This window comes from Camelus ferus, chromosome 16 (genome assembly GCF_009834535.1).
Source record: "Camelus ferus isolate YT-003-E chromosome 16, BCGSAC_Cfer_1.0, whole genome shotgun sequence".
In the NCBI taxonomy this organism is placed as follows: domain Eukaryota; kingdom Metazoa; phylum Chordata; class Mammalia; order Artiodactyla; family Camelidae; genus Camelus; species Camelus ferus.
The window spans coordinates 25,008,848-25,032,525 of NC_045711.1; the positions used below are offsets into that span (position 1 = coordinate 25,008,848).

At 49.8% G+C, this 23,678-nt stretch overlaps 2 protein-coding genes and 1 pseudogene across 6 annotated transcripts in view; 2 read left to right on the forward strand and 1 right to left on the reverse strand.

Moving 5' to 3' along the window:
- Positions 1-14: 14 nt before the first annotated feature.
- GGA3 (golgi associated, gamma adaptin ear containing, ARF binding protein 3) lies at positions 15-14,566 on the forward strand. Of its 4 annotated transcripts, XM_032456848.1 has the most exons (18): positions 72-101; positions 418-499; positions 5,413-5,497; positions 5,627-5,702; positions 7,038-7,136; positions 7,820-7,943; positions 8,202-8,305; positions 8,440-8,520; positions 8,893-9,030; positions 9,593-9,674; positions 9,784-9,900; positions 10,185-10,415; positions 10,798-10,868; positions 11,170-11,465; positions 11,685-11,908; positions 12,175-12,344; positions 12,499-12,609; positions 12,819-14,566. In XM_032456848.1, exons 5-18 carry the CDS (start codon positions 7,053-7,055, stop codon positions 12,927-12,929), a joined length of 1,944 nt encoding a protein of 647 aa, XP_032312739.1. In that variant the 5' UTR covers positions 72-101; positions 418-499; positions 5,413-5,497; positions 5,627-5,702; positions 7,038-7,052; the 3' UTR covers positions 12,930-14,566. The 4 variants fall into 4 exon arrangements, with proteins under 4 accessions (XP_006176538.1, XP_032312741.1, XP_032312739.1 ...); XM_006176476.3 differs by lacking the exon at positions 418-499 and having other exon boundaries at positions 15-101; XM_032456851.1 differs by lacking the exon at positions 5,627-5,702.
- A 377-nt stretch (positions 14,567-14,943) lies between these two features.
- NUP85 (nucleoporin 85) overlaps positions 14,944-23,678 on the reverse strand; it is a 29,989-nt gene continuing 21,254 nt past the window's right edge. For both annotated transcript variants that reach the window (XM_006176479.3, XM_006176480.3), the window contains 8 exons: positions 18,943-19,026; positions 18,721-18,786; positions 18,362-18,513; positions 17,484-17,601; positions 17,279-17,379; positions 15,940-16,091; positions 15,475-15,576; positions 14,944-15,125 (listed from right to left, as the gene is read on the reverse strand). In XM_006176479.3, coding sequence (XP_006176541.2) covers positions 15,024-15,125; positions 15,475-15,576; positions 15,940-16,091; positions 17,279-17,379; positions 17,484-17,601; positions 18,362-18,513; positions 18,721-18,786; positions 18,943-19,026 — 877 coding nt within the window. In that variant the 3' untranslated portion in view covers positions 14,944-15,023. The remainder of the gene's footprint in view (positions 15,126-15,474; positions 15,577-15,939; positions 16,092-17,278; positions 17,380-17,483; positions 17,602-18,361; positions 18,514-18,720; positions 18,787-18,942; positions 19,027-23,678) is intronic.
- On the forward strand, positions 19,083-19,376 carry LOC116669198 (annotated as a pseudogene).

Here is a 23,678-nt window from a genome sequence, read left to right on the forward strand (position 1 = left end):
GCGGTCTCTTGCAGGTTCTCGCGAGGTTTGAGGACGCGGGGCCGGCCCGGGCGGCTGCAATATGGCGGAGGCGGAAGGGGAGAGCTTGGAGTCTTGGTTGAGTGAGTAGCCGCGGCCGCTTCTGCCTGCCCTCGCGCCACCGAGCCGCCCCTCTCCGCACCCCTAGGCCCCCTCCCCGAGCCCCGCGGTGGCGCCGCCTGGCAGCCTGCGCCTGGCCTAGCCCGCGCTCCGAGCGCCCGGCTATCACGCCCCTTCCCTAGCAGGGCGGCCTGGCCCCCGCCCGGCCCCGGCTCCCTTGCTGCGGCGCCTTCTCCCTCTCCCGCGCGCAGCGGCGTGGGCTCGGGCCCTGTCCGGGTCCCGCAGGCTCCAGGAAGGCGACAGCCAAGTACTTTGGACTGACATGCATCTGCGCTTTAGGGAGATAGTGGTGGGGCGGCGCGCGGCTGTGACTCCCTAACGAAGGAAAAAGCTCCGAATTTGGGCTGAAACTCCGGGAGCGGTGGGTGTCACTGAGCATACACACATAGCTTCAGAATTGTGACCGTGTGTTCGAGAAGTGACCGCTCCGCTCAGGCTTAATGTTTTAAGTTTGAAATACCCGAAGTAAGAGAGAACAGAGGTCTTATTTTTTTTTTTTTCCTGCAGTGACCAAAGCAGGGGGAAAGCTGTGTTGGGGAACCTCTCCCCACCCCCCCACGCCCCAAACATCTTAACGAGTCATTTGTTGGTAACCTCTCTGGGCACAGCTGAGGGACAGTCTGATGCTGTAGTTGTAGCGGCCTGCTGCTGTAATTGCTAACTCGTATTACTCTTAAGGAAATACAGGTTAACATAGAAGGTAGTATTCGGCTGAAGGCTTAATACGTTGACTTTTTTATGGGCTAGTGGAGGCCCCTGGAGGCCTCTTTAAGTGAAGACAAATTGGACCGAGTAATAAGAAAGGGATGATGGCTAGATACTGCCTTGTGTAGAGGTCTCTTATTTACTAGAGCCTCCAGGCTCTTGGAGTTGGTGGCTGTTTTCCCCCAGCTACCTTTTCTTAAGAAATCCTGTTCACGGTAGTTGAACCTTAGTTAAATTTGCAAAATCTGCATTTGCAGACAAGTCACAAAGCCTTCTGTATATATGAAACTGTTCTCCAAGGAGCTCAGAGTACTCCAAAGACATTCATTTAATTTCATTTATTTAGTATTCCAGGAAAGCAGGTACTATTGTCACAATTTCACAAGAAGACAGCCTGACTAATCAATCCATTTGCCCAGAGCCACCCAACCGGATATAAGCACACTGGAATTAGTTCAATTCACAGATATTAATGGGGACATTGGAGTAATTTAAGAGACTTAAGCTGAGTTTAATAGGCTAGGTTTAGACTTGTATTTTGAAACAGCAGACCTGTTTTTGAGGGAGAGTGGAGATGGGGGCTGGGGGAGGGATTGTATCTGTAGAGACTAGAGCTGAGACTGGCCTTTGACCCTTTTCCATTACTTAGAGTGGCATTTGAAGCAGTGTCAAGGTTCCTTCCATCCTTACCCTTTGTCCACCTTCACAGTTCTAATGCCTTAATGGTGTGAACTGTACCAGTTGAATAAACCAGTGCTTGGAGTTGAGTGCCATCTTAGTCTAGGTCCTTGTCACTCCATGGTTTGCCAGAATTACAAAAGCTGCTGCTGCTGGGCCCCATGTCTAAGCTCTCCCTTGCCCCTCTCAGTCCATTCTGCTCCCAGAGGAGCACATGTGTTTAGTGAAGTCATTCCACTGCTGCGGCCCTACTGCTGCCTCTTTGTGGCTTCCTGGTGTTCTTGCTTTGGTCAGTTGGATATTCTTGTCCCACCAGCACATTCCTCTCCTTATCTGAAAGGCCCGGTCCCCTTTGCTCCACTAAATACATTAAAACCCATCCCAGAATCTCCTTCCCCACTAGCCATCTCTTGATGACTTCAGCTTTCTCTAAAGTCCTGTTATTACCACAGTCAATCAGTGTTTACTGGATACCTGCTACGTGAGGTGTTACGAAGATGAAGAAGTTCAAACAATCTTTGCCTTCAGTTTGATGAAGGTGCTGCTGTAGTGGGTAAAGCATTATTAAATAAAAAAGATAAAGATACAAGGCAAGAGCCACAGATGCTGACAGTTTCTTTGGGAAATTGAGGATAAGTGGATGGAAGACAGTGCTCCCCATGGGGAGATGCCATTCAAACTAGGCCCTAAAGAATGGGGAAAATTGGTCAGGAAAACCCCAGACAGTGATGTGGAGGGTGCAAATCATGTCTGGGGCACAAACGGTAACAGGTGTTTGGCTGGTTCGAGCAAGGAGTCCCTGTAGGAGTGAGGTGGGAGAGAATGCTGGGAAGTCGAACCAAATTCTAGAATGGCTTGAATTCCAGCCCAGGAAACTTAAGTTTCTATAGTTATGAGGTCCCTGTTCCTACTGTACCTACTATAAAAATCAAGTATTTTAGGAAGGTTGATACAGGGGTTTTACATAGGATGGATTGGAGCAGAAGTTCTGGAAGCAGGTGAGAAGTAAGGAGGTAGGGGTAGGGCCAGAAATAAGAAAGGAAGTGAGTTTTAAAAAGACGTTGAGAAGAAAGGATTAGGACTGGCTGATAGAAATGAGTGAGGAGAGGGAAGGAGTCAGTGGTGAGGTTTGAGACCTGGGTGCCTGAGGGTGGGGGCAAAAGGAGCTTTTGAATGGTGGCACCATATATAGAAATAGGGAAGTCAGGAAGGAGAAGTGATGAATTTGTTTTCAGTCTCGTTTCTGCACCAAATTAGCTCTTATAATCACATGCTGTCTTGTTTTTTTGCTGTGGTTATTTCTCATGTATTGCACCAGAGGAGCATAACCTCCTCAAGGGTAGGATCCAAGTCCTGTACTTTTTCTGCAGTCCCGCCAGTGTCTAGTGTGCTGTGTACTCAGTTTTCTGTGGGTGCTTAACAAAGACTTGGTGACTAAGTCTCCCTTGAGTTAAGACCCTAGCATTAAAGGTTGAGTCTTGACTCCCTTTCCATCCATGTCCTTGCCTCTGCTTATTTCTAAGTCATTAGCAGGTAGAACTTACCGTCTCTGGACTGTCTGAGCTGAGTTGGGTTGAGGTGGGGTGGCTAATGCTGCTGTTTCCATCCCTACTTGACCATAGGTCCCACGACAGCCAAGGCTAGTGATGGAAGTAAGTTGAAAATGAGAGCAGAAAATCTAGAGGCAAAGACACAGTAGAGCAAGGCTTTCAACAGAAACCCAAAAATAGGAACCTTGAGTCCGAGTAGAGCCCAGAGGGGCGGTTCTAGAAGGCAGAGTCTGCAGGGGAGGCTCTGGTGTCACTTCTCTGCCAGGTGAAGGAGAATGATGAGTGGGTGACGGTTGTGTGCATCTGCTGGGGGAGGCAGTGGGCAGATGGAGAGATTGAGTCACCCAGAATTATCCCCAGAGGTTCTTCCAGTTCCTGTAGGTGACTGAGGTCTGCCGTCTGAACTGGCTGGAGGGTTGGAGGAGATACTCAGAAGTGGGACCAACAGGGCCAAAACCAGGGCTTTTTGTGCTCATGTGTAGGTAGAGAACTCCCTACAGGTTTGCAGTAAAAAGGTCTATAAGGGGGAAGGCAAGTGGGATTCTAGAGATGTTGTCCATAAATGAAAAAGAGGTAGGCGTATTCTTGGAAGCAGAAACGCTACAGGAATTACGGCCACCTAGGCGGGGTACATTGGTGAATGCCCGATGCTTGTATACGTGTCGGGGGAGGGCTGCCCACATCATACACTATAAGATGCTTTTCTAGTTGCAAACAGCGGGAAGTGAGTGGGCTACTTTTTTTCTACCACAAAGTACGTGACTGTTTCCAAAATGATAATAATGACAGGTCGGTATGGCTCCTCAGACCATCTTATTTTTGTATCCGACAGCCTCTTGATGTCATATGAGAGCTTTAGCTTTAAGCGTCTCAAATGATAGAGATTAGTAACAAAGCCGTGTTAACACCTGAGAAGATTTCAGACACCTGGTGGGAGAGACGCAGGGCTTCTCTGGAAGGCAACAGCTAGTAGGTCACTGTGGCAAAAAATAGCCGCTCTTGATAGAATTAATCTCCCTTCCCTTCGAGCATGGCATTTTATAGGGCCTGCTGGTTCTTTTTTCAGGACTGAGGACTGACGTCTCTCTTTTTCTCTAAATATGATCCTAAACCATCAGAACTTTCTTGGCAACCAGAGCAGAAACGCTGCCAGAGAGAGCGCTGGGCTCTGCAGGCCTTCCCTCCGCCTCAGGGTGGCGTCTGCTGACCTCTTGTGGCTCCTGGGGTTGGGGAGGGAGCGGGGGCGTGGCGAGGAGTCCCTGTTAGGATTTGGTTGTGGAGCTAGTGATTCTTAATGTTAGGGGAAAAGGAAGTTAAGAAGACACAGTCATGAGAAATCAGAATTCAGGAACTTGTAACAACACCTCTTGCTGGGAAGGGCTTTTATCTTTTGTATATATATTTTTATTGAAGTATAGTCAGTTTACAATGTGTCAACTTCTGGCGTACAGTATAATGCTTTAGTCATACATGAATATACATGTATTCATTTTCATATTCTTTTTCACCATAAGTTACACCAGATATTGAATATAGTTCCCTGTGCTGCACAGTGTGAACTTGTTTATCTATTTTATGTATGTTAGTTAGTATCTGCAAGGAAAGGGCTTTTTCTTTTTTTTTTTTTTTTTTTTTTTAAGGGAAGGGCTTTTTCAAGGCTCTGTCACTCACTACGCTTTTGGCCCTCGTGGAAATCTGCAGGAGGAGCATGGTGCTTAAAAAAGGATAAACGCCTTCAGTCTTCCGTTTGTCTTCGGAACCTGAAGCTCTAAATTTAGCAAACAGCTTGAGAGTGCTTTATGGAAGAGGCAGACTCTGCAAGATCTGAATCAGAGATGAGAACACATTTAACCACCCTCAGCTGGTGCCGTCCTCTGTAAGCACGCGTTCTGGGAATAACAGGGAAAAGAGGACCCACACCAAGTATTAGGAGACGAGGCATTTAGCTCCTGGAATTTAAACCCTCGGCGACCCTCTGAGAACCCTGAGCATTTGTCCTTGATCGTGGAAGACCGTTTAAACTTGAAGGTGCTGATCACTGAGGCGCAGTCTGTTTCTGAGATCCCAGGGACAGATAGCACAGTGATTGATGCCTAGAGGGGTTCAATACACGCTGTTAGCTTACCTTAAAATGAGAACATAGGATTTGTTTTCTCTTTCATCTGTGTCTTTCAAAATACTAGACAGAAAACAATGTTTGAACTATTGAGGCGTCGCTATTGGAGGAGAAATTTCTAAACAAACTTCTCTTTACATCAAAACCTACAAACTGTGAGGAAACCTTCTATTGTGTCCTCCTTGCTCTTTATAATAGTTGTCCTCCTTTTTGTTCTGTCCCAAGATAAAGCCACCAATCCTTCCAACCGCCAGGAGGACTGGGAATACATAATTGGCTTTTGTGATCAGATCAACAAAGAGCTTGAAGGGTGAGTCTCAAAGCTGTTAGGGGGCAGGTGAGGGATGGCTAACTGGAAAGGTCAAAAGCTGTGGCCATGGAGGGCTAGCCAAATGGCAGAGGGTCAGGGTCCTGAAAGTGTGGTCTGCTTGTCTCCCAGGCCACAGATCGCCGTCCGACTGCTGGCCCATAAGATCCAGTCTCCGCAGGAATGGGAGGCGGTCCAGGCCCTGACGGTAGGTTTTTCATGCCGACAGTGGCTCTTCATGAGCCCAGGCCTTTGCTCGTGCACCCGCTGGCATCTCCAGCAGGGTTGGGGCTCATGCCCTTGTGCCAGGCACTGAGCTTCTCAGTGTGTGAGAAGCTCACTGCTGGTGTGAGCACAAGGCCTGTGGGAGAAGCAGAGTGGCTGAGCCAGGGTGGGGAGCCAGAGGCAGGGGCCCTGGGCCTAGGGTGGAGCTCAGGGAAGGCTTCTCGAAGAGATGCTGTCAGAGCTGTCTTGCCCAGTAAGAGTTGGCCAAGTATAATTCATTCTGTAGGTAAAAATAATACCAGTTACTAGTGAAGGCATCACACCAGTGGGCAGATCTTAGCATTTATTCAGACTAAGAGGATTCAAGATGTGTGGCTGTGTGTGGCCCTTTGGCACCTCCAGCCTCTCCCCTAAACCAGGATTCCAGGGTTCTCTCCTGACTTATTCAGCTCTTGGGGAGACAGGAGAGGGGACATGGTTGTGGAAAAGGCGCTTAAACAACCCACATGCATGCTTCTGCTGAAGGCTTTAAACCCGTGGTTCTCCACCAGGGGAGGTTTTGTCCCTCAGGGGACATTGGGCAATGTCTAGAGATACTTGGTGTCCCATGTCAGGGGCTGATACCAGCATCTGGAGGGTAGAGGCTGGGGGTGCCGCTGAACACCGTGTAACATTCAGGGCAGGCTTCCACAGCAAATGACTGCCCCAAATGGCAGTAGTGGTGCAGCTGGAAACCCTGCTTTACAAAGACGGGAGCCTTTACAAAGACGGGGGCAGCACCGGGTGCTGTGCTCCTGGGCATAAGCTGCAGGGCCACGGGCAGCACAAGAAAACTTCAGGCAGTTTTGTGGGCCCCAGGAGGAAACTAGATGGGAGCAGGGGAGGGAAAATAGCATGTCATCTAAAATGAAGATAACAATTTAAATATTCTCTGCCACCTCCCCAAAACATTGATCAGCTTGTGGAAAGAACCCTGGACCCTGAGTCGGAGAAATGTTACCTCTGGGCCTGTTGCCTCATCGGTACGACACAAGGGCAGAATCTTGCAGGCAGGCGCCTTCCAGGACTGACATTTGATCTGTCCTGGTATCTGGGTATCAGGGTTTTAGTTCTTGTTGAGCTTCCCTGGGAGAGGTTTGCAATTTGAGGGACACTTAAGTCTGTAATCCTGTGGCCCTGAGGCAGTGTACACGACTTTTCCCGGTTAGTTCCTTCCTTGGGTGATTATTTGTTCAGCGCTACTTTTGTGCAGGGTCTGGCCGAGTGCCAGCTCCTACCCGGACCCCCTCACTGAGCGCCTCTCCTTTGTGTGGACCAGGTGCTGGAGGCCTGCATGAAGAACTGTGGGAGGAGATTTCATAACGAAGTGGGAAAGTTCCGGTTTTTGAATGAGTTGATCAAAGTCGTCTCTCCAAAGGTCAGTCGGTGGCAGTTTCCTCATTTCTAGGAACCTCTTTTGTGTTCCTCCCCCTCTCCTATCCTGCTGGCTTGCACTGCACAAACCAGCATCTCCACTGATCCGAGATTCCCCAGGTCCTGCCTCAGAGAGCTAGGCCCTGAGGGAACAGGATGCCTGTACAGGGCTCCCAGCCTAAGTGCAGCAGCAGCTGTGTAGGGGCGCAGGGGGGCTGTACAGCGCCAGCCTCTGGGCCCCTAGTGACAGCAGTCCCTCTCCCTCAGCCTGGCTCACGTGGACGCAAACAGCTGGCCCCCCTCACCACTTGGCTTCCCTTGCACGCTAGTGTTAGTTAAGCTCTGGGCACCCATTTATGGCAGAGGGAACAATTTTTCACGCTAAAGACTTTCTCTAACTCCTTGGAGATAAAGTGCGGTTGTGTTTCTGGTAGATTGTGCATGGAAACGCAGTGACGCGCTCCTGGCCCCCCCGCCTAGCCACAGTCTGTCCCGCAGACCTATACAGCTGCTGCGTGCGGGTAGTTCCCACCTCCCCTCTGGGGCTGCCTCACCCCACACCTGCGGGCTTGGAGGAGGCTTGAGGACTGTAACCAGTTAGTGACCGTTTCATTGCTATGAAGAGAGCCCTCTGTTTCTGCCTCCAGCCTGCACTTGCTAGGTTTTCCCATGTTCTTTGCCTCTTAGTACCTAGGGGACAGGGTGTCTGAGAAAGTGAAGACCAAGGTCATCGAGTTGCTTTATAGCTGGACATTGGCCCTGCCGGAAGAATCAAAGATCAAGGATGCCTACCACATGTTGAAGAGACAGGGTAAGTGCCTGCCTTCCCTCAGCCTCACAGCAGTCCTGAAGGATGGCCCAGGCCAGGAAGAACGAGGTGGTGTCTGTCACCCCAGGCTGCGTCCCTTCCTCCTGAAGAAGCAGGAGGGCCTGGGCTGGGGTTTGAGGGGCCGAGGTGCACGTGGCCTGCCAGCCTGGTTACAGGGAGGAGTGCCCCCTTGCTGTGTGGGGAAGGGCAGGCAGCAGGGTGGCCCAGCCTGAGCGAACACTGCCCTGCATCCCCTTTCAGGCATAGTGCAGTCTGACCCCCTGATCCCTGTGGACAGGACGCTGATCCCCTCTCCACCACCTCGTCCCAAAAACCCTGTTTTTGATGATGAGGAGAAATCCAAGGTAAAGTGCATCCCAGCCTGCTGTGTCCGCAGATGAGGTGGGGGTCTGCTCAGTGCTGTGGGGAGCTCGGTTCCTGTGGTCTCCCCAGGTGGGGTGCTGCCTGTCCCTTCACCTTTGATACCTTCCTCTTCCAGCTTTTAGCCAAGTTGTTGAAAAGCAAAAACCCAGATGACCTGCAGGAGGCCAACAAACTCATCAAGTCCATGGTGAAGGAAGTGAGTGGCCCTGCGGGGGAGGAGCCTGTGACCACAGAGCAGAGGTCCCTCCCCCTGGGGTTAGGTCTTGTTTGCCCCTGTCCCCAGCCCTTACCTGGAAGGAGGAGCGAGGGGCTTCTAGGGGAGAATGGGCTAGAGGAGCAAGAGTAGATGGGGCCAAACCTGGGGGTAGCAAGGGCTGGTGTTTTAAAAGGAAAACTGTAGATGGGGTCTGAAGCCAGTCGTTCCCAGGAACCAGGCATTGAAAAGAGCTTCTATGGGGCTGGCCTCTGCTCTCGTGTTCTCTCGGAAGGTGTGATCCTTGCTTGGCGGGATTTAGGGCTAGTGGGACGAGTCCAGTTGAGCCCTTTCTCCTGATTCTCTTGGATGCAGGATGAGGCTCGGATCCAGAAGGTGACCAAGCGCCTGCACACTTTAGAGGAGGTTAATAACAACGTAAAGCTGCTCAGTGAGATGCTGCTTCATTATAGCAAAGAGGATTCTTCAGAGGCAGATAAAGAGCTCATGAAGGTAAGACCTGTCTGGAGAGCTGGGCCCTGGGAAAGGGAGCCAGCCTTTGCTGAGTCCCTGCTCTGAGACACCTGGTGTTCCTTGACCTATTAATCAGCACAGCAGCCAGGTAGAGATGGGGTGGCGCTCCCGTTTTGCACATGAGCCATGGGTGGCTCGCCCTGAGGTGGGAGTGCACGTACACCGGTGTCCATGTGACTCTGCAGACCCGCCCTCGGGCTTGCCCCTGCTCCCTGCCTCGCCTTCTGCCTTGGGCACGTTTGGGCAGGAATGCCCACCCTGCGCCCCTGATGCTCACGTTAGTCCTCAGTCACTTATACTTTGAATTCTGAGGCGTGTGCCAGCCTAGGAGGTAGGGACATCCTGGGGGCTTTTCTGCCTGAGCAGGTATCTTGGGTGACACTGTGGTGGAGGCTGGCAGCAGGAAGACATGGTCTGAGCCCAGCTCTGCCGTTAACTGACCATGGTACCAGGGGAGCCCTGGGATTTTCTGGGCATGAACACTGCATTAGGTGACCTCTCAGAACCCTGGTAGCTCTGATTTATGTCTGGGTCTCTTCAGGAACTGTTTGATCGGTGTGAGAACAAGAGGCGGACATTATTCAAACTAGCCAGTGAGACAGAGGACAATGACAATAGTTTGGGTGAGTGAAAGGCAAAGAGTGGTTGATGAGGATGACCAGGGAATTTGGATCTGTTTGTGGTGGGGAAAGTTGTTCTGGCCAGGAGTGAAAAGTCTCTTTCCTGCTCTAGGGGACATCCTGCAGGCCAGTGACAACCTCTCCCGGGTGATCAACTCTTACAAAACAATCGTTGAAGGGCAGGTCATCAATGGTGAGGTGTCTACCTCAGCCATGCCCAACTCTGAAGGTAAAATGTTCTAGTCCCCACTCCAGCCCAGCCCTAGTCCCCACCTACAGGCCACGGTGCAGGTTGACCAGTGTGTCATCCCTCAGGCCTCGAGGGGATTCTCCAGCTTCCCAGAGGCTGGGAGATACGCTCAGCAGGGTCTTCCCTGCCCAGCGCCTCCACTTGCTCTTCACGTTCCCCAGGCACAGGCGCCCTCAGATTAGGCCAGAGGCTGTGCACGGAGTTCTGCCTCCTGTACAGCTATTAGAGGGGCCTCTATTCCTGTCTCCTGTTCATCCATCCAGGAAACAACCACTCCAGTAACCAAGGCACTCTCATCGACCTTGCTGAGTTGGATGCACCGAGCAGCTCCTCAGCCCCTGCCCCCACCTCCTTGGACATCCCTGTCCTCCCTCCACCCCCGCAGGCCTCGGGAGGTGGGTGCAGCCACTCCTGCAGCCAGGCCGAGGCCCCCCCAGGACCCAACAGCGCAAGCAACGCCCTCTGCCTGCTGGACGAGGAGCTGCTCTGCTTGGGTGTGTCCTGGGAGGGGGCGTAAAGGGCTTCTGGTGGTGTCGGTAAAGAGGAAAGGTGTATGGGATCAGGAGGACATCCGAGGGGGACCCTGTGTGCTTTAGCAAATGTGAGAAGGAGGCTTCAGTGTCCCTCAGGCCATCGGTGTGCGTGTGGACTGCAGGGTGGATACAGTGGACCCAGTGTATTGCTCTGCTTCCCTCTCCCTGGGGCTGTCATTGTAAGGACTACAGAGGATCCATTCCCCTCTAGAGGCTGCTTGGGGGCACCTGCCTCCCTACTTCACCCATTGACCTCACTTTTGTCATGTGACCCTTCCTCAGGCAGGTGGGGTGGGAGCTGCCCGAGCCCAGAGCCCTTCTCACCAGGCTTCTCTGTTCCCAGGCCTCACTGACCCAGCCCCCAGTGTTCCTCCCAAAGAGTCAGCTGGTAACAGCCAGTGGCCCCTGTTCCAGGTAAGGGCACAGTTGCCATCACTGAAGGGCTCTATAAACGTGACTTACTAGGATCCTCCCCTTTTCCTGACTAGCTCTCAGCTGCTGTTAGCTGCGACCAGCTGGCTGTCCTGACCTCCTAGGTCAGTGCCCTGGGTGCAGCTGGGATCACATCCAAGTACTTCCCTGCCCTGTCCTCGGAGGGCTGCTCGTCCAGAAGGGTTGCAGTAGGGTCCTGGGCAAAGGAGGAGGCATGCCCACACCCTCTGCTGCCTGCAGGGCCCTCCACGCTCCACTCATTCACGCTTTCCATTCCCCATAGAATGAACAGTCGGACCTGGACTTCTTCAGCTCCAAACCGGGGACTGGTACCTGTAGCCCCTCAGATGGGCGTCTCCTCCAGTCCTCTGCACTCCCCGCAGGCAACTCCCAGGCTCCTGTGGTCCCAGCCAGCGTTGCTGCCCCCAAAGCAGGCTCCTTTTTGTTCCCTACTGGACTGGCCCCAGCTTCGGCCCCAAAGGCTGAGCCCGCAGCTCCTGGGTACCATGGTTCATGTTTGGGCGACAGCACCACGCACCAGCTGGATGCGCTCGATCAGCTTCTAGAAGAGGCCAAAGCGTAATGAGTGGGAGATAGCGGGTGTGCGGGAGGTGGGCAGGCCCAGAGGCAGCTGCCGAGGGGTTGAGGGTGCTCCCTTTTAGCCTGGTCTGCCAGGCTGGAATCTGGAAGCTAGGGAAGGGGAGAGGATCCAGCTCTAGCCTGGGAGGCCTTCGCAAGGGGCGGCCCAGCAGCTCTGCCTGGTCTTTGATTTGCCTTGTTCTCCTTCCTGCCTCCCAGGACCTCAGGCCTGGTGAAACCTGCCTCCGCCAGCTTCTTCCCTGGGGCTACCACCTCCCCTCTGATCCCCACCAGCACCTCAGCTAGGCCTCTCCTCCCCTTCTCCACGGGGCCCGGCAGCCCTCTTTTCCAACCACCTGCCTTCCAGTCCCAGGGCAGCCCCATGAAGGGGCCTGAGCTCTCCCTGGCCAGTGTCCACGTGCCCCTGGAGTCTATCAAGCCTAGTAGGTGTTGGAGGTTTGGGGTAAGAGGGGAGGCGGGGCTTGCGGTGTGGGGAGTGGAAGGGGTGGGGTGGGCCGCTCTCCTGCTGTTTGAGCCTTGCTTGTTCCTGCCTCAAATTCTCAGGAAGCTCTGATAGAGGCTCCTCCCCAGACTCCTCCAGGGAGCCTCATCACCACAGGGTCCCCTCGCCCTCCCCACTTGGCTGCAGCGCTCTGTTGGGCATCTTCGGCCCTCTCCCCTTAGACAATCACGTGCCACCTTCTTACAGGTAGCGCCCTTCCTGTGACAGCCTATGATAAAAACGGCTTCCGCATCCTCTTCCATTTTGCCAAGGAGTGCCCTCCAGGCCGGCCAGACGTGCTGGTGGTGGTAGTGTCCATGCTGAATACGGCACCCTTGCCTATCAAGAGCATCGTGCTGCAGGCGGCAGTGCCCAAGGTACCCCCAGCTTCCTGGGGCCTCTGGAGGCAGAAATTACGTTTCTCTTGCACCACTGCATCCAGGAGGCAGCATGTGTTCACTGTGGCCTTACCTGGTTCTGTCTCAGGGGCACCTGCCGTCTCTTCAAAGGTGCTTCTCTCTCTCTCTTTAGTCAATGAAAGTAAAGTTACAGCCACCGTCTGGGACAGAACTCTCTCCGTTTAGCCCCATCCAGCCACCTGCAGCCATCACCCAGGTCATGCTGCTGGCCAATCCACTGAAGGTGAGCTCGAACCAGGACTGCAGTCTAACGCTCTAGGTGTCCCCAGTTTAGGGCCTTGGGATGACTGCCTCCCAGTTGTGATGCTGCAGCCATTAACCTGCGTCCCTTCTCTGCCCTGGTCCAGTGGCTGAGTACAGAAGGGGTGGTAGGAGCAGAGCCCCAAGGGGATTGGAGAGGAGGGCGTCTCATGTGCTGCCTCTCTGCTACAGGAGAAGGCGAGGCTTCGGTACAGGCTGACCTTCGCACTGGGGGAGCAGCTGAGCACAGAGGTGGGCGAGGTGGACCAGTTCCCTCCTGTGGAGCAGTGGGGGAACCTATGACCCCAGAAGACACTGTCATCTGCACTTTGAAGCCCAGGCAGGCTGCCCCAAGATGGGAGGCTCTCCAGGTCCAGTCATTCTCCACGTCCTGACTGCAGTGCTTAGAGGTTTGATATGGAATGGGGGCCCTGGGCATTGCTGCCAGGAGCCAAGCTGCTGCTGTGATGATCTCTCTTCGCCCCTAAAAGGACCTCTTTTTATTTACCTGTGTGACTTGAAGTGGCCACGTACTGTCAGGTGGGGAGTGGCCCCCAATCTGCACTCCGCCCTGGGCACATGGACCCAAGGCTGGAGTAGGCTGTTCCCCTTGTGCTGGCATCCCCTGATGCCACAACGGGGAGGTCCCTGCAGACAGACTCAGGGCCCTCCCTCAAGGACCGTGTCCTCACACCCCCAGATGTCTCAGCCCCTGCATCGCTACTCCGTGCTTCCCCTGGCAGGCGCCTGCTTCCACCTTCAGTGAGGTGGGCAAAGCCCAGTAGTCCCGAATGGCCCTAGGCCCACAGTAAGGAGTTGGAGTGCTGCCGAATCTCCCAACCCTGCCTTCCGTGGGCAGCGTCATCCTGGAATGGTCACTGGATGATGAGTTGTGTGCTTTTCCTGGCGGTGGCAGGCTGTGTCCTATGGACATCTCAGTAGGACAAGGAACTCAACCTATTAGAAACAGAACTTGGCCTCATGGCAGCCTAAACTAGGGATAGGAAAGAAAATGGAAGAGAACCAGTGTTTTGCCTTCTCTGGAAGCTACTCAGCACTTTCTGGGAAAAGCGTGCCTCCTGCTGTGGGAACAGGCCATCCTACTCACTACCTCTTGCTTGGCATGAAATAAACTGCTGTCCTGCCCCTCAAGTCTCTGAAGGGGAAGACAATGCCCATCACCCTGTGTCCTCCTGCTTTGGCCTCCCCTTCCTCCCACCGGATGGCCTGTGCTGTCGCATATGGTCGGGAACAGGAGGCCTTAGGGTTAGACACATTGCACTAGACTTCTGTCCTTACCTGCCACCCAGAAACGACTGTCCCCAGCTGCTGAGGGGCATTGTCAGCGAGATGTTGGGTCTGGAGGTGGTGAGATTAGGGGCCTTGCTTGAATCGAGTCACCAGACCCTATTGCTTTGACAGTGCTTAGCCCCAGCTGCTCCATCCAGCAGATGCAACTGGACCAGGGACTCTAGGCCTCACAAGGCGATAGGAAAGTGAGAACCACCAGCTGGGGAAAGAGCACACAGCTCACCTGAAGGGCTCAGCTGGAGGGCTCAGACTCCTCTCCAGGCAAAGGTGGCACAAGCCATGTTCCCTGATCCTTGCCAGGCATCCTTATTCTATCAAGTCATCTCCCCTTCCCTCCCATGGTTAGCAAGCAGGTTTCACTGCTTCACTAGGACAGTCAAAAGTGAATCAGTTTCACTACTTAAGGACTAAATCCAAGAGCTTTCCAGAGATGAGCCGCTGCAGCCCTGGGAAGGTCTGTGGAATTACTATGTGGAAACATACCTTTATAATAAGCTTCAGACATTAAAATTACTTATGAGTGTTACTCATTACTACTGAGGTCACTGCTTTGTGACAAACGACTGTACTGGATATATCAACTGCTGCCCTTGGTTTGCTGCATGTTAAATAAAACCATTTTCGCCCTACTTGGAATCCTTCCAGTACAGACACCGTTCACCTGATGTTGGGGGTAGGTGCCCCTTACGAGTTCCAATGTAGACAGCTGGATATGCTGGCATTCATTACCGGAGGTTTTTGTTAAAAGTGTAAGTTCCTTTTCTTTGTTAAAGGAGACAACCAGAAAGTTAACGTGAGTGTTCCAGAGGATTCTGAGGTGAGGCCAGATTCCAGGAGCACAAGTAAACTACTGAATGGTCCTGTTGAAGTTCCTAATTAGAGGCAAGAGGGCACTACTCACCGTTCATAACTTCTAGGGGTGCCTTTTTCTCTGAGAAGAGAGCTACCTCAGGTTTGTAGTGCAGGTAGATTAAAAACTCCCTAGATGGACTCTTAAGAACTTGCCTTACATTTGCAAAAGAAAACATTTATTCTTTTAAAAATGTATATACATAGCCTTACAAAGATACCATGTTGGAGCTGGCTTCAGGAACCTTCCAGCGAGCCTTCTTTTATAATTGACCGAGCAAGATTTCGTGCAAGAGCAAGTCTCAGCATTTCCACTTTGGTGGTCTCTACGTCGTCATCCTAAAAGCAGAGAGCCAGCATGAGGTACAGCAGGAAGTTTCCCTTCTTCACAGCTCCCAAGGCTAATCCAAAGGTTAAAAAAAAAAAAAGGCATTTAACATGTAGTAGTACTGTCCAGCAAGTTCTTAATTTAAGAGATGGAGCTGCATGCAAAGGACCACTGTGACCGATCAGCAGGAAAGAATGTGAGACCAGAATACTAGAATCACCCCATTTTCTCCTAAAAAGTTGGTGTGTCACAGTTACAGGTTAAGAGATAACTTAAGAGGCACATGAATTTTAAGGAGCCAGTGCTGGCGGGGAGCCTTTCTACATTGTGGAACGAACAAACTGGAAAAGCTAAACTGACCTGGAGTCGCTGGGGATCAGGCTCTCCACACACTGGCTTTCCTGAAGTCAAGTCCTCCAGACACCTCATCAGCTCATATGTTTGCTCTGCTGAAAAAATCACCTAGGAGAGAGATGCTGCTTCACTTAGCTGCTCCCCAGGCAAAACCTGCCCTGGTTTGGGCACAGGGCCAGGCTGAGATACCCTTTCTTGGATCCCTTTTGGAGGAGTGTGCTTTGTATATGCAACCCCGGCAGGGCAGAGCACCCCTGTTCTCACTCTCAGCTCTTCCTGTCAGGGCCCTGGGCTGAATATTGTCAGCAGATAGCGGCCTCGTTTCAAATTAAGTAGTTTTTCTCACAGAGTGGGTGCTGTGGGGGGAACACGCGCACACACAGGCCTACTTAGGAGACAATGGATAGGTACATATCTGCAACAGCGACAGGATGGCAGGCAGAGAAGAAAATCACTGGACTCAACCTGTACCTGTTTCTGTTCCAGAAGGGGCAGGGCATCTGTTAGAAGCGTCATCCAGAAAGACCGTGGGGCAATCTGAGAAGTCATCAATGACAGGAGAAGAGAAGCGGCATCAACGAAACGCTTCTCCCCGTATAACCGGTGGAACTCGCGGTACTTTCCTATAGAGGAAAGAGAGCGCTAGGTCACCTCTGGCCCTAAACAAAAGAAGAGACCCCAGACCAGCCATTCCACGGAGCAGAGAAATTCTTCCAGAGCGGTCTCCAAGCTCACAGATCAGTGGGACCAAAAGGATTCAAACACATGCTTACAAGGGGCTCCAAGAGCCAAACCTGGGAGAATCTAAGCAGCAAAATAAACAAGCATCATGGATTATAACACACTGAATAAAGTAACCCCCATGAGACCATTCCTGATGTAAATGAAAGGATAAACAGGGAAAAAGATGCTTTGTTGGCATCCATACAGTGGAATGCCAACTAAAACACAGGGGGTGGCAGTCAGAAAACCACGAGTAGTTACTGAAACTAGGGGGTCAAAGTTTTATGAAAAAACATTTAAATAATCTCAAAGTCTCTCCACAAATTGTTAAATCAAAGGGAAACTTGGTGCTGCACAGAGGAGACACTTAGTGGAAGCCGCTTTAACCAAGTGATCAAAAGCAAACTCTACCAGTAAGAGGGCAGACAGCACTGAGGAGGACACGTCGCCTCAGTGGAATTCCTGCCCAAATACATAATCTGAATCTGCTCATGAGATCAACCCAAAGTGGGAACATTCTACAAGAGAGCTGAACTGACCCTTAAAATGTCAAGGTTAAGGAAGCACCAGCAAAGGCAGAGGCACTAAAAAGACCTGCAAACTAAATTCGCAAACCTGGACAAAATAAAGGACATCACTGGGACGGCTGATGGAATGAGAATACGCATGTGGATCGGATGAGAGTGCTGTATCAGTGCTGAACCTTCTGATCTTGATAACTGTGGTTATGTAAGAGAATGTTCTTGTTCTTAGGAAATACACGCTCAGGTATTTATGGAGAACAATGTCTCCACTTACTTTCAGATTTTTCCCAAAAAACCTGATTGAGAGAATGAATGAGGCAAAATACAAATAACCAGTAAGTCTAGGTAAAGTGTGTGGGAGTTCCTTATTCCTTACACTACTTCTACAACTTCTAAGTTTGAGATTACTGGAAAATAAAATGTTACCCAAAAATATGCTTTGTAGAGACTGGCACACGGGGTTCTATGTCTTTTGGACTGGAGAAGTCTAGAACAGTCTCTCCAGTCTTCACAACTGTCCACTTGTGCTGAAGGTCCAGGGGACAGAGCCTGGCAAGACTCACCCAGGAAGGTCAGTCGATCACTAAGCATCATGGCTGGCCCCAGGTTGTCAATGAGATCCAAATCAGAAAAGCAGCCTCGCTCACAGTAATCCCTGAGGAATCTGCAAGGCCAAGGCCAGAGATCAGAGCGGCAGTCCCAGGCCCACCTCCTCAGCCTCCCAACTTCCCAGACAGTACCCAGGAAGCGCACACCAGTTGAGCCCACCTGTCTGACACCAGCGTGGCAAAGGCGGCATCTTTAGCTCGAATGCTCCAAGAGAGGGCAGAACCCAGGCGATTGTTGCGAACAGCTTTCATGGCTAAGATCTTACAAATGCTGCGAACTTTGCAGGGAAAAAGAGAAAAGGTGCCATTTTCACCCTACAGATCACTCCATTCCTGAACTTTGCTGGGATAGGAGCAACCTTCCCACCTCCGAGCTTTATAGGGCTTCTCCATGGGCTCCAAATACAGTTGGACCAGTAGAACTAGGAACTTCATGGTTTATAAATTGTCTCTTGGCTCTGTTAACAGTATGACCCACCCTGGCAGGACTGGCTTTCATTTCATGGGTGGCAAAAGATTTGTACTGCTCCCCACAGCTGAGCACCTCTGTTATCTGTCCAGGTGCTGAAAATCCTATCATCCTTTGGGTCTTGATGCCACATGCTTTCAGAGATGGTCATAAGCATGCAATGCCTCTGGGAAGAATAACAACTTAGATTTTTATCACTCAACAGCGAGGGGAGAAGAAAAAGGGCAAACTTCATCATCGTTTCCTCCCTGTGCTCTTCCTGACCCGCCCCTGGTCCAGCTTCCCCAACCAAGCCAGCCTTACCAAGCAACAGCAACCCACTTAGAACAGGTAAACTCATGGCTGCCCCAGCCCTGCCCTCTGGCGAAAGCACGAGAAATGGGTCAGGACCTCATAAAAGGCAATGTGCTCAACTGCTTCTAAGTCTCAGTGGATCCCTAGCTCTCTGTCCCTCCCCAATAACTCCCCTGTGTTTTGGTTTACCTCCTGGCATCCACTGCCCGGATTCTCCCCAGTCTGGCCCTCGTGGCGTGAGCACAGACAGTGTGCTGGGAGGAGAGCCAGCTCACCTTGTTCAGTCATCTGCCGCTGCTCACAAACCCGCAGCACCTTAAGGGCTTTCTGCTCTGTGCTCAGAGGGATCCGCTCAATATGCAGCTCCAAGGAAACTCGGCCCAGCTCAGGGCAGTAATCAAAGTAATCCACTCCCAGCTGCCAGAGGCTGCACAGGTCCGAGGAAGACAGACATGAGGGCCTGCCAAGCCCAGGTGCTGCCCTGGGGCTTGGGAATTGGCACCCAAGATGGCTCCTCCCCCAACCCTTGTAGCCTTCAGGGAACCAGATGGGAGAGAACACAGTCCAATCTCCACCGGCAGCCACAGGCTGAAGAGCACCCTGCTGCCACCCCACACTCTTAGGGCCTTCCTACCTGTGATGAGCGAACAGTCCTGAGGCATATTCCAGCAGGAGGAACTCTCTCATGTTGGATCCAAAGCTGGAATAAAACGTAGCATGAGACCAAGACTCCTGGCCTGCTCTACTCAGGGCCCCCTTCAGCAGCCCGATCTCCATTCTAGGCGTTTGGTTCACTCTGCCCTCCCGGGCCTGGGTGGTGGCGAGAAGAGGGTTGGCATGGCCATGGCATACTTACTAGAGGTTGTGCGACTGGAGCAGTTTGCAGTGATCCAGCAGGTCCGTCAGATGGGCCACGAACCACCAGTTGCTTAGGGCGATGCTTAGGTTCAGACACAAAGGCAAGAAGCAAAATCAGGGTGAGAGGCCACGGCCCACATGAGTGAAGCATAAGCAGGAACCACACACGTTCTTTGCTTAAAAAGGGTGGGAGGGACAGCGACAAGCTGGACTCTGTTTGGAAGCACAGAATGAGAAGTTTCTCTGTGCTAGGTGAGGACTAACAACAGACACCAAGAAGGACATTCAGCCCTCAAAGCAGCCCATGATACATCTCTATAGGGATGTCACACAGAAAATGAAATAAAATCCAGGGATCCAATTAGACATAGAGAATGTGGATACAGAATAATGTATAAGAAAACTAAAAGGCTGATGGTTTTTGATGCTTGATGAAACATGAAATTCAAAGGAGTATCTTTGCACTTGGATTTGCTGTTAATGTTTCTCATTGCTGCAGTTTTGATGAGCATACTTTACGAATACAACTATATACCTATGATGTCACTTTAAAAACAACCTTGTGTTATTAATACTTTATAAAGACATTATTTTTATTCAATTACATGATTTAAAATTTGATTTTATTATATATGTAATCTGACACACAGTGAAGGTTAAAAGTCCTTCCCCAAACCACACTTTTAATAAAAACATAGAATCATCTGTGGCCCTTGTTAAAAATGAAGTTTTCTAGGGCCCTCTAAAGATCTGATTGTAAGTAAGTTCCTAGAAACCACTGCTTTACAGCACCAACTATTCACTAACTCCCCAGCATCACTTTGCATAGAGTATACCAATGTCCTTACTGTCAGTGTGCATACATCACTTTGAGTTGTTTCATAGGCCTTTCTGTATTTGTATATACGGCTTGACTATTTTTTACATCTTGAGAGAGGGAAAAGAAACTTTAATGGTTGTTTTCTCTAAGACAAAAATCAAGCCCAAGTGGAGGGAGCAGACTGTTAACAGCAGGTATACTTTCCTAGGTGAAATCATTCATTAAGGTAAAAACTGCTTTCAAGACATAAAAAGAACAGGGATTGGCTTACAGTGACTTACTGGATAAACGTTTACAACTTCTGCCTTGGTCTTAGGGATATGGACATTATGATACTCCGTCTGCTCCAAAATTCCACCATTAAGGAATATCATGTTGGCCTCCCTAAAATTCATTCCTATTATTAGATATACTCCAACTCTATTACAAGTTATGCACGTGGATCTGACATTCAAAAAACTATGCCAATTTTTTAAAAAAACTTGTAAAAAAATTTTTTTTAAATGTGACATTAAACAAATAAAAAACCAAAAAACACTTGTATTTCTACTACCATCCCTGGATACTAAGTTCTAAAAATTCATTACATGCTATACAAAAGTGCAGTGCTCAAACGTTTAAAGACTTATTCCTTGGTCCAGGGTTGTCTTTAGCCATGACCTTCACAATTTCGTAATTCTGCTGCATTCCTTCTTGACTTTGTCCTTTTTAGACAAAAAAATCCAAATAAATATGATACCTCTTTATGACAGGCCTCTAAACAAACCCTGATTCACTGGATAATACTGTTGCTCTTAACTGTTCTAATTTCATCATAGGTCCTTTGTATATCAATTGTTTAACTAAATACTGTTATTTCACTAAGTAGGTAGCAATTTAATGGAAAAAGTATTACAACTGAACTTGAGACTGCCCTTTGAGTCACTTGTCTCTGTTTCCCTTTCATCTATAAGATGGAAGTAATTTTACCATTTGCCTGCCTGGACTGTTTTAAGAAAAAAGTGAGAAAATAGAAACTTGTCCCCTACTAAACTGCTCACCAGTAACTGTTGACATGCTAAAAAGCACAGCCATGTCCCAAGGGAAAGCACTGAAATTGGTTCAGATCCAGTCCAGCTGCTCAGCGACTGGCCAGTTCACTTCTTTTAACTTCAGCTTCATTGTCAAAGTGGAGGAATTATAACGGTCAGTACAGTGCTTTGAGACTCTGAAGCTATCTTCAGAGACTAAAGTTATGAAAAATTTTAAAATAGATGAAATCAGAAATGACCAGTCTTAAGAATATCATATAAAAGGAGAAAGTGTAAACTGAGAAGACGATGTAAAAAGTTGCCTCCTCAAATATAAAAACACACCCGCCCCCACTCCTCCTAGAATAAGGAGTACATAGAAGAGTAGTCGAGAGGGCTGTATGAGCAGAGGGGAAGGATGAGAAGGAACCTGCCAAAGGAAGACCAGGGGAAGGAGGATTCCTGACATAGAGGAAATAGCCAGTGTCGAGGCTCAGGGGTGGAAAGCGTAAGCTTCTCTTCTTCCCACTTCACAGTGAAGCCCCTATGACTCAAACTTCAAGGTAGGCAGAGGCCAGCTCACTTAAGGTCTTGTGATGAGAAGCCCCTGGGACACAAGCAGGAGAATGGCATGGTTTAAGTCTTACAAGATTATGCGGGCTGTTCTGTGAGAATGGACAACACAGACAGGTGACAGTGGGAAGCCAGTTGGGGGCCACCTGGAATAGTTCAGGCCAAGGGTAATGGTGGCTGGGCCAGGGTGGTAGCTGTGGAGGGAGTGGGAGGCAGCTGGCTGTACGATATTTTCAAGTGGAGCTAACAGGACTGATAGATCTACTGTTAGCACCACTCTGTCACTATTACCACTTTCCACACAGATGACTATTACTAGCCTTAGGTCTGGTCTCCCAGCTACCAGCCTTGCTGTCCTCACTCTTCAGATCACCCTTTCTCAAATACAAATTCCATGGCACTGTCCTGCTGAAAATCCTCAATGGCTCCCCACTTTCATAGTCAAAACTACTGGGAAGAGTATATATGGTCCCTGATAATCTGATTTCTTTCTTATCTTTGTCACCAGTTCAGCCCACCTCTTGTTTAGTCTTTCTGCGGAGATACTTGCAGTCCCTAAGCAGGTAACAGGCCATTTTTCTTTCATGCCTGTGCCTTCTCCCAGGCTTTCTCTCTGCCTTTTCTGGTGTTCTTCACTGAACTTTTCAGAACTCAGCTTTTTTTTTTTTTTTTTTAACTGTTTAGGATATTTATTTTTTTTTTTAACATTTTTCATTGATTTATAATCATTTTACAATGTGTCAAATTCCAGTGTTCAGCACAATTTTTCAGTCATTCATGGACATATACACACTCATTGTCACATTTTTTTCTCTGTGAGTTATCATAACATTTTGTGTATATTTCCCTGTGCTATACAGTGTAATCTTGTTTATCTATTCTACAATTTTGAAATCACAGTCTATCCCTTCCCACCCTCCACCCCCCTGGTAACCACAAGTCTGTATTCTCTGTCTGTGAGTCTATTTCTGTCCTGTATTTACGCTTTGTTTTTGTTTGTTTGTTTTTGTTTGTTTGTTTTTGTTTTTTAGATTCCACATATGAGCGATCTCATATGGTATTTTTCTTTCTCTTTCTGGCTTACTTCACTTAGAATGATTCTCCAGGAGCATCCATGTTGCTGCAAATGGCATTATGTTGTCGGTTTTTATGGCTGAGTAGTATTCCATTGTATAAATATACCACATCTTCTTTATCCAGTCACCTGTTGATGGACATTTAGGCTGTTTCTATGTTTTGGCTATTGTAAATAGTGCTGCTATGAACATTGGGGTGCAGCAGAACTCAGCTTAAGTGTCACCTCCTTAAGAAGTTTTCCCTGACTTTCCAATCAGATATGGTGTCTTCTCTAGAGAAGTCCCAAAACGTCTTGTCTAGGCTGTAAATTTCATACAAGAAAAATCACTGTAATCTCAAAGCCTGATACAGCGTGGAGCATATAACAGATGTGTAATAACCATCGAATAAGTTGAGCGGGGTGGAGTGGGCTGGGTGGGGGAAATGACACCCCAGCTTCCCAGATCAGCTGCTGTTACCTAGACTTCTAGCTGATGGTTACAGCAAAACAGCCAGCAAGGTGGCTACAGAGGACCCCAGAGCTAAGGGAGCCACACCGCACTCCAGTCCCCGTCGGGTGTCTTCCCAAAGGGATACACCAGCCTCCAAGGCTGCAGGGTAGCAACCACTGAGGCGGAGAACTAATGACACAGACAGAGTGCTGAACAAGGCCCCCAGGGTCTCCCTGAGAGGCTGCACGAGGATATAGGACTATGAAAAGAATATCGACACAAAACCCCATTTTTCTTTCTCCAAATCTAACACCATTTTGATGCTCTGGGTTTCTTTTGGCTGAAACAGAAGAGCAGGTAGCAGCAGGGAACCCTTCCCACTGCCCAGATCTACTAAAAAAGATCCAGTCAAAGTCAGTGAATTTCATACTTGAGCAAGGCTACCTGCTGCAGTTCCCAACTTTCTCTTCTCGGAGTCTTTGGTACAATACCCACTTTTCCAGGATGCACAAGAGGGAAGGGTATATTCTTTCTAACTTACTATTCATGAATATTTCCGGAAAGCTTTACTTTGGATTCATTATGTTTCACACTCCCTTTCTTGCCTTGCTGAAGGCTCAGTGCAGTGAGGAGACACCCTTCTGCAGAGAGGAATGATGTAGAATCCCTGCCCTAAACAGACGCAGCCAGGAGCCAGATGGTGTGATAACCTTTGGGTTACTAGAGAGTGAGAATGTCCCTTAAGGTGGTTGCCTGTCCATCAGGTTCCAAGAAACAGGCTAGCTGGCTGTTCATGGGTTTTACATATCGAAGTAATTTCTTG

Coding starts and splice junctions, on each gene's coding strand:
- GGA3 (XM_006176476.3), top strand. CDS start 62: ATGGCGGAGGCGGAAGGGGAGAGCTTGGAGTCTTGGTTGA. Junction 5,703..7,037: donor AGGCGGTCCAGGCCCTGACG/GTAGGTTTTTCA, acceptor TGTGTGGACCAG/GTGCTGGAGGCCTGCATGAA. Junction 8,306..8,439: donor ATGATGAGGAGAAATCCAAG/GTAAAGTGCATC, acceptor TTCCTCTTCCAG/CTTTTAGCCAAGTTGTTGAA.